Source organism: Dermacentor silvarum, chromosome 6 (assembly GCF_013339745.2).
Source record: "Dermacentor silvarum isolate Dsil-2018 chromosome 6, BIME_Dsil_1.4, whole genome shotgun sequence".
In the NCBI taxonomy this organism is placed as follows: domain Eukaryota; kingdom Metazoa; phylum Arthropoda; class Arachnida; order Ixodida; family Ixodidae; genus Dermacentor; species Dermacentor silvarum.
The window spans coordinates 117,403,796-117,418,196 of NC_051159.1; the positions used below are offsets into that span (position 1 = coordinate 117,403,796).

The window sequence follows — 14,401 nt, forward strand, 5'->3', positions numbered from 1 at the left end:
AATGATCCAGAAACTGGTAAATTCGAGTTCCCGCACTAATTGAAATTTTTTTAATTATTTGAAGCAGACACTTAGGAGGGCTTCATTGCAAATATCGAGAAGTGTGCGCACATGGGTAAAAGTCATTAAGACTACCGCGTGTCTTCATGTTTATATTTGTCGTCCCTGTGTTTCTGTAGTGATGGGAGCAACGACTAAAGAAAAGCTTACCTGTGCAGGTCTTGTTGCCGTCCTGCCTTCCGTAACCAGGCTTGCACATGCATTGCCACGTGCCATCCAACGCTTCGCGGCAGACCTCGTAGTTCGCCGTGTTGCAACCTGGCAGACATACTGGCGGATAGCCGTCGATAGGCGTCACCTTTCCAGGCTTGGACTTGGGCGGCCTGCTCGGCTTGGGTGTGGTCGTTGTCGTGGTCGGTGGTTTCGGGAATGGTATCTTGAACTTTGGCCCGGTTGGCATCGGCTTGGTGCTTGCCGTGTCTGGAGTCCTCGATGGTGCTCTGAACGCAATCACCGGTCGTTTGCCGTGCGCCGCAGTCGTCGTTCGAGGCGTCGTGGGGCGCCGATGAGGCGGGCGCAACGTCGGAGGGGACTTGCTGTCGGCGGACTCCGGAGTTCTTCCCCTGACCTCGGGCGTTACTAGGACAGACGTCGTCGGTAGGTTGGCGATGGAAGAGGAGCTAGTTGGTTCCGGTCTTTCCGTTGGGAGCACCAACGTCCGAACCACGGTCGTTGTGATGGAGTTGAAGATGAGGGTCGTCGTGGTGACCGTCGTGGTGACTTCGCTCGGCAGAGGCGTCGTCAGCTGGGCCTCAACTGAAGCGGAAGGCTCGGGCAAGGTGCCTAGGATGGTGCGACTTCCGATAATAGTCGACACGAAAGTCCTCGGTGCGATGGTCGTCGTGAAAACGGACGTTATCGTCAGCGGGCTGTCTCTCGTGTAATACACCTTCGTCGTCGTCAGTGTGAGTGTTCGAGTGAAGGACTCCACACTTGTGACGTACTGCGTCACGGTAGACAAGCTCGTGGACACGGATGGTAGTATCGGAACTCTCTCGCCATCGAGTTGGAAGAAGATGGTAGTAGCGCCGCTGACTGACTTGGCACCGCCGACGACAGTAGGTTGAATGGAAGAGACAAGTGTCTCTGAGGAATCTTGCGTGCCTGGCAGGATGGGTGTGAAGCCCTCTCCGAAGATGGTAGTTGCTCCTGTGATCTGAACTTCGCTTGCGAGAGAAGATTGGAGCACGCTGGTGTCGGGGAAGAAGATGGTCTGGACGCCGACGACCTTGGAAAGTTCTTTCGGGTCCGATATCGTGGCATCGCCCTTGCTGTCCTCCGCCCTCTGTGTGAGCTCAGTGAGTTTGTCAAAGTCGTCGAAGAAAATGGTCTTGTCTCCGGTGATGACACCCGTGTTAGCGTCTAACGCCGGAGTGGCGTCCGTGGAAGGCAGCGACGCCTTTTGAACGCTTCCGACAAGGTGGACAGATGTATCTTTGTCAACGCGTTCCGGAACGCCCTCTCCGTCCGCTGCGTCATCGTCGTAGTGAGCGTCCGTAGGAAGAAGGAACACTGTTTCTGCGCCGGTAAACACGTCTGTGTGGAAGCCCTCTCCCATAATTGACGGCTTTCCGTGCAGGATAGAAGTCAACGCTGGACCATCGAACGAGTCACTATGCACCTGACTTCGCTCAGCGGCCGACATGTCGGACGCAATCGCGCCAACTGGGATATAAACGGGCTCTTCAATGTTACTCACGGTCACGCCATCACTCGGTGGAAGGGGCACGTCCTCCTTCACTTGGCTTGGTTGGAGATCACTGTCAGTACCGTTCTTCTTGCCATTAGACAAAAGGTGAACAATGCCTTTGATGGCTTCCCCAATATTTCCGCCGATGTTTGCATTTCCTCCAAGCACGTCCGCAAGGTCGATGATGGAGCCTGGTTTTATTGGCTTCGACGGGGAACTTGTGCCTACCTGACTACCACTAGCTCCAGAGCTAGGCGAAGACGGCGATGGAGCTTGCAAGTATGGTATCTCCGTGGCAACAATGTCGGCAATCGCAGGTGCTGCTGCCTTGCTAGGAGAAACATCTTGCGTTCGCGATGTGAATGTTGCCTCTGTGAGCCTTGTTAGAGAGCCATCTGTGCCAGTGACCATAAATAATGTAATGCTTGGCGCCAATGTGGTTGTTTCGTTGTCGTGACCGACATATTTAGTGCTGCTTTCCAGAATGGTTGTAGATGTGACAGGTGCAGCAACTGACGGCGAAGAAAAGAAAGAACTTTCGAGGATTTCTGGGAAGAGTGACGATGAAGGTACAAAAACTGGGGAGAGCATTGAAGATGTGAAAAGCGAAGATACAGAATCAGAACCAATGGAATCCGTTTCTTCTTCTTGACTGGCAGCAATGTCAGTAAAGAAGATGACGGTAGAGCCATCGATAACTGTTGTGGAGACTCCCATCGATGACCTTGTGCTTTCTTCTTCAATGGATGGTGACTCGAGAATTGTAAACGCTGGCGTCACTGTTGTTAGCGTCGGGGAAGAACTAGGGATAAAACTGGACGAAGCAAAAATCGTGACAGAAGACTTCTGGTGGAAGCCAGTTGAAGGACGCTTAAAACCACTACCGAAAGACGGCCTCTTTGATTGGCTTGTTCCTGTTTTGCTGGACGGTTCCACTTTCTCTTCTTTGACGGGCTTGTACAGTGAAGAAGTAATGATATTCACCTCTGGAACGAAGCTGGTTGAAGAAGACGGCGATATGGTGGTCGATACAAGCTGTGTTATAACTTCTTCTGACGATGACACAATGGTCTCTGAATCACTAACGAGGGTGGTGAAGTAGGTATAAGTAGTCATATGCGTCAGGACAGTAGGTGTAGGTCTGAAGCGTGACGACGTAGTTGATGGTTTTGAGCCTATCCTTGTGGTCACAATCTGCGGCACAACTTGTTCGCTCGAAATCACGATCTTGTCTTGACCACCGAACAGCGTGGTATAGAAAGTGTATGTAGTATACGTTGTACCAGTCGTGTACAACTTTGTGTCGTAGGGAGGTGTAGTCGCCGTTGGCCGCGTGTAACGAGATGTAGAGGTCGTTGTGGGCCGTGAGGAAGAACTTGTCAAGGAAGATGTGGTCGTAGCAACTGAGGGTATTCTTGTAGGTGGCGTCGTTCTCACTGAGGACGTGAGAGATCCGCGTGGCACAAACAAAGTGACGTGAGACGTGACAACGTTTTCTCTGCTAGCAATAATAGAGCTTGAGTCAGTGTAGAACGTTGTGAAGTACGTATATGTAGTGTAATAAGTCCTTACTGAGGGAACCAAATCTGCTGGAGCACCTGTGAGAGATGGCAGTACGAAAGATGGCGTGCTAGATTTAACCGGTGCGAAGGAGTGCAGCGCAGGTGTTGAAACTGGCCTTGAGTAGACGGATGGTCGGGAACCAGCCCTCTCTGTTACAACTGTCGTACCAATCTCTTCAATCGAAGACAGTATTGTCTCGGTTCCTCTGAAGAATGTAACGTACTGTGTCTGTGTGGTGAGATACGTCCTTGTGCTAAATTCTGGAACCGAGGTCGTTGGAGAAGGCAAGTGGGGAGACGACAGGACAGGAGTAGCCAGACCATGAGGAATGGTGATAGTAACGATGTCTGAAAGAACCTCTTCAATGGAGGTTACGATCGTACTTGTTCCTTGGAAGAATGTAATAAAGTTCGTTTGCGTCGAATACAAAGTGCTCAAAACTGTTGACGGCTGCAGCTGCTGTGATTTAAGGATGTCGTTGGCTTGGTAGAGTTGTGGCTGCTGACTTGAGTAATGTTGCGACAAGTACTGTTCCTGGTCTGGGTAGTGGTAGCTCTGCTGTGGTTCGGGGCGTGAGAAAATTGGAGTTGACTGCGGTTGAATCGACAACGTTGGCTGCACTGTTCGCGTAATTGTGAAGGACTCTGTGATGACGAACACCTGTGACTGGACTTCCTCAAACGGCGTGACCACGGAGCTTGAACCATTGAACAAAGTGGCATAAAACGTGAACGTGTTGTATGAAGTGCTCGTCACTACACGCTCACTTGTCTCCAAGTACGTGCTTGGCTCTCTAGGCTCGGGCAAGTACGGCGTTATAGTTGGGTACAAGTTCTGCGTAACCGGAATTGTAACAGTGTTCGAAATAACTTGCTCGGAGCTTGCGATAGATGAAGAGTCATCTGTAAAGAATGTTGTGAAATAGGTGTACGTGGTGAACAAAGTCTTCGTGCTATACGACACAGAGTACGGCTGCGGCGTCACATTGTGACCATCAAAGTGTTCCTTCATCAAGACTGCATCCAGAAGCAAGGTGGGCTGCAGGGTGTAAGGCGTGGGCTGATGGGGGAATAGATGCGTAGTGGCCTCTCCATCACCTCCGCTGGCAACAATAAGGGTAACGCCGTCAGAGACTCGCGTCGATAGTCCGGGCCTCTGTTGGTAGTGGGATCCCAACAGGTTCAAGGATGATTCATGTTTCGGCGCAGCTCCTGTAAAAGTGCACGTAGGCAAATGCTCAAGCATAAGCAAGACTCTCAGTATAGAAACGTCATCTATTAAGGTCTAATTTTCTTTAGTGTACCGAAGGCTTACCTCTTCCAATGAGTTGGGCATTCTGGTCTCCAATAATTTCCGGGAAGTGCGACGCATGAAGGGCATCTACGACATGACTTGCAGCTAAAATAACATCAGAATTAGTTAACAACTCAGTGGCATCGAACTTCGAGAGAGAAGAATTATATAGGTTCTCTGACTTACCTACAGTCTCGGTGACGACCCTTGAGTTCGTTTCGAGAACAGTCGTGTACAGAGTCTGGTCACCCAGAGTGTACGGGACCGTGAACGTAGTTGTGGTGAAGTACGTCAGCATTACCGTCTGGGAGGGTTCAATCAAGTCATGATCGTCCACGCCGTAAGTCGGTGAGGCAGTCAGCGTCACTGGAGTCGACGCCGTGATGACGACTTCCTTGTAGCTTGTCTGCAATCCAAATATGACGGGAACCGATGTCGTCGTTGTAAAGGTTTCGTAGATGACAGAAGGAGTTGCTCGAATCAGGTCTGTCGGCTTGAGTCGTTTACTAACTTTCACATTGAACGGATTCTTCGTCGGCCTGGCCACACCCGCGGCGTTCGTTCGTGTCACAACGTAAAATCGAGGCTTTGTGGTAATTTCAAAACGAGATGGTCTCACAAATCTCGTGTTCAAGGAATTTGTTCTTGCCAGTTTATCCCCTGGAATTGGTCTTCGAAGCGTCACTTTAAGCCTCTTTTTGCCCCTGTGCACTTCTTGGTCTTCCGGAGTCGTCAAGGGGAATATGGCCGACGACAAAAGAGGCTCATCTCCAGTCACCTCAGTACTTGGGTTGGGTGACGTAATGAAGAAAGAGCTGAAGGGCTCGTACACGTGACTTGACGACAATTCTGGCGGGGCGCTAAAAGTAGCCGAATCCTCCAGATGTTTCACAACAGGCTTAATGCGAACCCTGACGCCAGGAGCAGCCTGAAACACGCCAGACTTCAAACTACCTGCCGGCTTCACGCGTGAAGTGACGATTCTAACCTTGGCCCTTGGTGCGTTTGTCGATTCGTCCACGGGGAACAGAATTACTGGTGTCGCATGAATGTTGCTTGTCGGTTGAATGTCCCCATTAGCTATGGCATAAGACGGCTGCAGAGCGTCAGCGAGAAGTGAAGATCTTTCTTGGTTAGAGATGAAATCAATTTTGTTGTCCACAGCCTCTGTTGCGAAGCTCGGGTAATACGATGCAGTCGGAGCAACGTCCTCGTGAATTTGTCCGATATCAGCGTCAACAATTTTGTCAAATTTAATTACTGTACGCATCCCCAAATTCACCTCGGTTGTCGTTCCATCTACGTTTCGCGAGCCGAGGTGGACGGTTGTCACATCAAGCCCAAGCGGCAAAAGGCCATTCCTGATTTTTGTCTGTGTTATGGGAGGCCGGAACGGACTGTTATCAGATACGACACTTGATGAAATCTCAGATCGGACAGAATTCTTTGTTTCAGCGCCATCAAAAAGCGTGTAGTAATACGTGTAAAGAGTGTAAAATGTCCTTGGAGCAGTAAAGAGGTCCGTTAATTGCACAGTGCTTGTTTCATCTCCTCCCGGCGCATTATGGTGCGGGGACTGCGGCTCTTGTATGCGCTCGAGGACCGGTGATTCTGTCTTGAATGTAGCCTCTGTCTGTGCTGTTGGCGTCGGGTGTATCACCTTGTAGATGTCGCTGTTGAATATTTGAAGTCGAGACTCCAAATTAACAATTGTTGTGGCCGCTCCTTTCGTTCTTGATCCTAGATGAACAGTTGAAACCCCATCAGGCGCTGTCGTGAAGCCGCCATGGTTCTGAATGACGTTCACTATATTAGAATCCAAAGTCTCAGTCGCCACTGAAGAAAGGACAGCCTCTCTGCTGTTGTAAACAGTGTCTGTTCCGTGGAGGAAGGTTGTCAAATACGTAAACGTAGTGTAATATGTAAGCGGCACAGTAGCGCCGATCTCTAGCGACACTCTTGGGCCGACACTTTCTTGCCCTGGTGACAACACCTGGCTTGAAACAAGCGGAGGCCCAGCAACACTTGGGGGCACGAGTTCATTCGCATTGTTTCCGTTGTTTATTGGACCACGCGCCTGGAGGCTGTTAATTGATGGTCTCCTGTTCAAGACAACCTTTCTCCTTTGACCGCCTTTACCTTCCCCAGGTTTCTTCACACGTATTATTCGCCTGAATTGATGGGAGGCAGGTGTTGTGTCTTCCACTAGGTCGGCAGAATTTTCATGATTCTGTTCGATGGGTGCCGCCGAATGAGGGTCAAATGTAGGTTCCGTCGAGACTGGAGGCAAAGCAGGCGGTGGTTCAGGAAATCTGGAAACCGGAGAAAGGTACTGGTCCGACGCGGGTGCGAAGTACTGCTGGGACACGGGCGCTAATACCTCTTGCGACACAGGGGCAAAATACTCTTGCGACACAGGGGCAAAATACTCTTGCGAAGCGGGTCCGAAATACTCGAGGGACTGTTGTGACGATCCCAGAATTCGGTTGAAATCTATCGAGTCGGCGGACACAAAAACGTGTGTCGGATCGACATTAACAGAGCTCAGCTGAATCGCGGGTGTGGACACAATAGGCCGCGTTTTCCGCACGAGCGACGTCTTCCTCTCTCCGTGGTGATTCGAATTAGTCGGCCGAATTCTTCTAAACACTGTTCGGCGTGAGTTTCGAGTCGGTGACGCAGGTTCCGGCAATGGTGGTGGCGGAGGAGGAGGAACAGGGGCCTCTAGAGGCAGATTGTTCAAGTTGTGCGCAGGAGGTTGCTCGGCTACGGGAACGAAGTTCTGCACTGGCTGGAGCTGCGTAAAACGATCGTTTTGCTCAGGCGCGCGAGGTGAATACGGCTCTGCTTGGGCGAACTGCTGTGGCACATGGGGCGAGTACTGATAGGGGACGTTGGGACTGAACCCTGGGAATGACTGCTGGTTCACGCCTGTGACGAAGTGATCGTAGGGGACGCCATGTCCTAAACCAGCTTGCTGCGTTACCTCAGCAGGAACTCTCAGCACGTCTTGTGGTTGCTGCTGCTGTGGTTGTTGAGCGACCGGTACTACGTTTTGGTGCGGACCAAAGTGGTTAAATCCGCCATCGTCCTGGTTGAATGGAGTGTCGACCTGCGGCCGGTAGTCCTCATATCTGGTCGGTGCACCTGCCGGGGAGAACGTCCGAGTTACCGTAACGCGGCGGACCTTCTTTGAACCGTCACCAAGGGATCCTTCACCATGAGGGGCAGGTCTAAGAACCTTGATCCTTCTCACTCTGCCTTGGGGGAGTGCAGATGTTTCCAGTCCCGAAAGAGTAACCGCATCCGCCGTGATTTCGTGATTAGGTGGAGATGCCAGAGGGTCAGTAAGAGTAGCCACAACCTCCGGTGCCGAGAAGGAGTATCCACCACCCACAAAGGAAGACGACAAGAAATTGTCCAAAGAAGGAGAAGGAAGAAGATGATGAGAGGAAAGAGCAGGCAAAGGGGTTTCGAGAAGATTACCTGGACTGTAGGCTTGATGGTCGTCACCAAAATGAAAAGCGGAGCTTTGCTCTTGAATCGGGTTCAGGTCCACAGGATCTTGGACAATATGAGGCGGTCTTCTACGAATGAAGCTGCCATGAGGGCCCCTGAATTCATTTGGTGAAGAGCCGTCCAGGATTGCTCTGTTCCTGTGCACAGGTCTTCGAAACACTCGCCCACGACGCACACCGGTACGCACGCCACCTTCAACTGGTTCATCTTGAACTGCACCGGTGTTGTCGAAGCCAGGCTGGGGAGCGCCACTGTTGTCTACAAGGGCTTCCGGCGTGGAGAGATGCAGCGGCTGCACTCGCGTTGCACGAACACGACTTCTTCCACGAATACGCGTGAAATCTGCGGCTGGTCTCACACCTTCTTCTTCAGCTTCTTCAAACTGCTGCAATTTTCGAGAGATGAACTTTCTGCCGATGCCGTACTTGTCGTCCTCAGGGCTGACATCGGGAGCAGCAGTTGGCTTCTTTTCGGCTTTCCATTTCTTAGCAGAGCCACCTTTGGTCGGCTTTGGCAGCACCGGGATGTCGGTAGCGGGTTGCTCGTAAACCTCGGTGATCGGTCCCATGGAGATGGTCGTCACTTCGTCAGGGTCCGAAATGCTTTCAGAAGCTGCGTTGTGTGGGCTTCGAGACTGTGCCAAAGACCAGGAAGATGCACGGCCTAGCGAGGGCTCGATCCCGGAGCTGAAAAGCGCTACCTCTTCAGAATGGTCGCCTCCGGGTACTTCATCCTGTCTGGACCCGTCGACGGCAACTCCTATGAACGCTGTGGAAGCCAAAGTGGCAAATTCAGAAGCCTTGTCGGGAACGCTTCTCGCTACTTTAGTGTGAAAGAAATGCTGAGGCTGCTGATAAAATGGGACAGTGACAGTAGTAACTACGGGAATGACGTCCCCCTGGTCCCCAGTGACATACAAAGTGAGCATTGTTGTTATCTGAGGTACCGCAAAATAGGGCTGCGGTATGAAAGGGGCCGCTGTTGGAATATGGGGAACAGGGACGGACGCAGTCTTCGTCACTGTTGACTCAGAAAATTTGGTTGTAGTAACGGTGCTAAGAACCGTCCTTCCACGAACAACAATGGGCAACACTGTCGAGGTCACAATTGTTTCCGTTGTTACATACGAAGAGGTCAGTAGGCTAAAATCTTGGTTAGGAATCTGCGGGTAAAAGGGGACTGGAAAGCCAGGAGGGTTCGTGGCTGGTGTTGTTGGAATCACCTCTGGGGTTATGGTACTGTACAGGGTTGTGAGTTGGGTTAAGACAGTCGTCTCGGTTATTGTGTCAGTACGGGTGCTGAACCCTATCTTTATTGGAAGAAGCCTAAACTGCTGCAAGTCGCTGGTGGTAATGAGCACTTCTGTGAATGTCGTGTAAGGGCCATTCGCGTCGCTCCTGGAATTCAGGATCGTCTTTGTCCGTCCTGATTCATCGACTGCCGTCGAGTACAGCTTGGGCTGAATGACGCTGGATGCTAGAGCTGTAGTCGTCAAAGTCGCGTATGAAGTCTTGAAGCCATGGTATATAGGGAGAGTTTTTACGGTCGTTATCACAGAAGTGACCGTTATGGGAGGCTTTGTCGATGGGCGGCCAGTCGAAGTCAGCGACGTTCTGCGGGCCCTAGGATTGTAAGAAGAGCGTCTCCTGTTTCCGCGAAGTCTAGCGAAGGGCAAATTTGGTGACTCTTCCTCGTCCTTTACAGTGTTGAATGAGGATTTTAAATTCGGTGGCCTAGCTCTGTTCTGGTTACGACGGCCTTTCGCTAGCGGGTTTTGTCGCCCACGGTTTCTCGCGTTTGAGTGGGTGTCTTCATTAGAATCGTCTTCGTCAGTGTGCTGTTGTGGTCTTACGAACGGCCTTACTCCTAAATTACCCCTCCCTCGTACATTTGGCGAGCCTCTTGACGGTGGTTTAAGCCTACCGCGGCCACGGGAATTCCGCTCAGCTGTGTAGTCATCGTCCTCTTCATAATCGGAGTATTCTTCCTCAGATTTAGCCCTGCTCGGGTTTATTCCATAAGTCTTCTCTACTGCGGAAGGCCTCGTCCTTGTGAAAGGTGCCCTGCCAGGGGGAGATTTAGCTCCCAACGGTCTCGCTGAACCTCTGCGCCGTCCTAGGTGCAACTGCGGCGTGGCTGCAGAGCTGTGCACAGCCTCTTCGGCTTCTATCTCTTCTTCCTCTGGCTTTTCCTCCTTTAATGGACGTCGCCCATTTGTTCTCTGTCTTCCATGCGGTCTCCTTATTTGAAGAGTGAAGGCTGGCTTGTTGACTACCCTTGACGGTGGAGTAAAAGGAACGCGTTCTCTTCTGAAAGGTCTGATGTTCACGCCTGAAGGGGGCGAAGCCTGCTTGCTGTCTTCATTTCTGCTTGCCTGTGACTTCGACCTGGCGGACACTTGTTCGTAGTCATCGTCGTGATAAAGGTCGTATTCTTCGTCTTCTGCCTGGTGCTTGAGTTGGTGCGTCGTCTGTGGTTGGCGAGGACCCCTGGTGTATCCCGCTCGCGTCGGTCGATGTCTCTTAGACGAGCGTGGTTCGGGTGTCTGAAGCTGTTTCTCTTCATATTCGTTGTAATCTTCGTCTTCCTCGTCGAGGAATTCATTTTTTCCGTAATCTTCGGGTTCCTCCTCTTCATCCCTGAAGTCACCCGGCACGCGGTGAGTAGGCCTCTTAAGCCCATTAGGACGCCTTCTGCTAGGGAATATTGGCCTTATTCGGGACGTCACTGTCTCTTGGACTTCAGTCGACTGTTTCTCCAGAATTTCGTTTGTATGACTTGATTCTGTTGAAACACTAGTTTCTACAAACGTATGAGTTTCTATTGACTTGCTGTCAGGTATCTGCGTGATCGCGGGTGTCGACTCAGCGACTATTGGCTTGGCTTGTTCTGTACTTATTGAAGAATAAAGAACGACTTCATCTATCGTTGGGACGATAGTTTTATCATCGAGAGAAGAGTCAATGCGTATCACCGTAGTAAGACCAATTTCCTCAAGTATATTGTCGGTTGTCGTGTCTAGCTCAACAATGTTTACACTATTCTTGGACGAGGACGAAATTGGCAAGTGTAGCGTGCTTATAGTTTCGATGCTAGCTGATGGACTCAACGTAATGGTGTAGTCCTCCGAAGGCTCAGTAGCGTGGTGCACGTTGGGTGACTGAAGCGTAATTATAGGAGATTCTTGTGCGATAAATGTCGTGGCTTCCCAACTTGGACTGGACACCGGTGATGATGATAATGAACTCCAGCTAGAGTGTTCACTAGGCGTAAGCGTCAATGTGCTTGAAGAAACGAGGGCAGATAACGAGCTATAGAAGCTGGAGAGGAGGTTCACCGATTCAGACTTGCTTGTTGTTGATTCAGCATATTTCGTTGTCGTAGTTCTTGCTAGGTGGGCGTAAAAACCGTTGATGAACGTACCATAAATATCTGTTGTATATTCCGTCACGTATCCATCATGAACATCAGACCTCACCGATCGTGATACAAGGCCAGTTTTTAGTGTTTCTGTTGTTGAAGATGGTGCTATAGTACGTGGTATTATGCTTGATGTACTTCTGGCAACGTGGGCATAAAATCCGTTAATGTATGTCCCGTACACATTTGTCGTGTGGAGAGTCGTAGCACCATTCCTGATTTCTGTGCTGACTTCACTTGATATCAGCGTTTCCGTGTTCGCTATCACTGCTGGTGCCTGCGTCGCCTTGACCAAGGCAGGCTGCAAAACGCTGGACGTTTTTCGTGCGATATGAGCGTAGAAACCATTGATGTAGGTGCCATGTATCTCCGTCGTGTGAAGAGTCGTCCTTCCGTTTTGTACCTCTGTGCTCACAATTGACGAAACCAATCCCGTCTTCTGGCTTTCCGTCTTTTCGGGTTCCTTGGTAGTCTGTGTGGGCGTTATAATTCGACGTGTCGATCTTCCGAATTGAGCGTAGGCGTCTCCGATGTAAGTGCCATACACCTCAGACACGTGTAGGGTGGTTGACCCACCGTGAATTTCGCTGCTGAAAACACTGGATGAAAGCAGACCCGTCTTCTGTAGGAATGGTTGCGATGCTGCTTTCGTGCTGGTGGGCTTTATAGTCTCGGTGCGTGTTGAAGTCTTCGCTATCTGTGCATACAAGTTGCCCACGCTAGTGCCGTGTATTTCCGTAGTGTAATATGTCACGACACCTCCGTGCGTCACGCTTTGGACCGTGGACGAAATTATGCCTGTCAGCTTGGCTGCAGTGGTCGGCGTGGCTGCGTCAGTGGCTCTATTGCTGGGCGCAGTTTCCGTTAACACACGAGATGTCGTACGTGCCACTTGCGCGTACAGGTCACCGACAAACGTGCCATATATATTTGTCACCACTTCCGTTGAAGTCCCTCCGTTGACAACTGTGTTCGTTCGCGCCGACAGAAGCCCTGTCGTGTAGCTCTTCTTCGTCTGTTGGGACGGCACACTTGTACGTGTGGGTATCTGGGTGCTAGTTGCCTGTACAAAAGCGTTTTTGGTCGGTTTGAGCACCTCCGACGCTGTAGACGCTACGTGGGCATAAAACCCATTTACGAACGTTCCATAGACCTGTGTTTTCCAAACAGTCGTCGTCGCGTCGTGGATTTCTGTGTTGACTAGCGAGGAGATGAGGCCCGTTTTGTACTCTTGGTTCTTCGTAATACTAGACGCTGACTTAGAAGCTTCAGGTTTGATCACAGTAGACGTCGTCTGAGCGACATGGGCATACATGCCCCGAATGTATGTTCCATAAATATTAGTCGTGTAGGCAGTGGTGGTGCTGTCGTGGATGACCGTGTTGGCTATAGAAGATATCAAACCCGTCGGGCGCGTCTGTGCAGGAGAGCCAGGAGACGTAGACAGCTCTTGCCTCGGCGGTGGGTGCGAGGCGCTCGGCTGATTCTGGTCGGAGAAGACTCGCACAGCCGTGGAGACTACTTGAGCGTAGGCGCCGTTGATGAAAGTACCGTAGACTTCCGTAGCGTAGACCGTTGTCGCCCCGTTTCGCACTGCCCTTGCTTCGACTGACTGAATGAGACCCACGGGATGGTCCTTGGCTTTGTCGGATGAGCTTCCTTCGTTTCCTGCGGAACGTGCCACGAGACCAGGCTTGTGTCTGTGAGCCGACGCTGCTTCCTCGTCCGTGACAACAAACTGGTCCGGCAGAGAAAACTCGTTCTCTTTGCTGCTGAGGGAAAGCAGCTTCCTCACCTGCGGCCTCCGATTCTGGCTCAGCTCAACGGAACCTTCGCCAACCACGGTATTGGCTTCCGCTTTGTTCGCGTCTTGGATTCGCTCGCGCGCGGGAACCTCGGTCGTCGTTCTCGTGGGCAGGACGACGTCAGTGAACACGTTAGTTATGACTTCGAGTCGCGTTGAGACACTCGGCTTGCCGTCACTCAGGACAGTAGTGAAGTGAGAGAAGGTTGTGTAGAATGTCAGCGGTGAAGGCGTTGCCAGAAAAGACGGCTCCAGTCTGGCAGTCCTGCGCAGCCCCTCGTAATCATTCTCATTGCGCCTGGCCTCTCGGTAGTAGACGGATGGTTTCAGATAGACAGCTGGTTCAGAGAGAGCTTGTTCAGGACGTGTTTGCGGTTGCTGGTAAAGTTGTGTGTCGGACAAGAAGACAGAAGAGGCCGATGACTTTGGCAGAAACCGCTGCGGTGGGAGCCTCGAGCCTTTTAGTGAGTTTGCGTTATGGCGCAAGTGCGCGAAAGTAGTCGATGTGCCGTCCCTTAAGGGGCTTCTTGGGAACCTACCTGAAAAATCATGACAACCTCGCGTCAAACGAGCTTCGAAGCGCGCACTTACGACTTCTTTATATAGTCAAACTCTGGCGTTTCCTCCCCGAGAAGCAGAAAAAAAAAACTAGGGAAAAGAAGGCCGGGGAAGCGGAAGCGTGCAGCTGCACAAGCAACATGCGTACACGAACGCACTCCTATTAATGGGTAAAAATGGTTTTCTAAAGTAATCGTCAGCATGAGTAGTTAGTCAAGGTTTCTACATGTATGGTACTTGTCTAGAGTAGTGGCGTTAAGCTACGCAATAAACAGGGTGTCATGAGCTTCTATGTAAATTACTCCTCACAGTAAGCATGATTAGTTAACAAGGGTAACACATTATAGGAATCAAGTAAGAGCTATTGACATCTTTGTGTATCTATCAGATTTAAGTTAGAACACTTTACACTACTAAAATACGGCATTAAAGCGGCAGAGCGAATTCAAGCAGGGCGCAAGCGTATTTGCATGCCGCAAGCATGCCAGCAGCTG

The 14,401-nt window shown here is 51.0% G+C and overlaps 1 protein-coding gene across 4 annotated transcripts in view; it reads right to left on the minus strand.

The window, feature by feature from the left end:
- LOC119455907 (mucin-17-like) overlaps positions 1 to 14,401 on the minus strand; it is a 228,556-nt gene that overhangs the window by 33,678 nt on the left and 180,477 nt on the right. For 3 of the 4 annotated variants that reach the window (XM_037717447.2, XM_049669424.1, XM_037717446.2), the window contains 3 exons: positions 4,793 to 8,893; positions 4,628 to 4,711; positions 211 to 4,524 (listed from right to left, as the gene is read on the minus strand). In XM_037717447.2, the coding sequence (XP_037573375.1) occupies positions 211 to 4,524; positions 4,628 to 4,711; positions 4,793 to 8,893 (8,499 nt within the window). The remainder of the gene's footprint in view (positions 1 to 210; positions 4,525 to 4,627; positions 4,712 to 4,792; positions 8,894 to 14,401) is intronic. The other variant, XM_049669425.1, reaches the window with a different exon arrangement.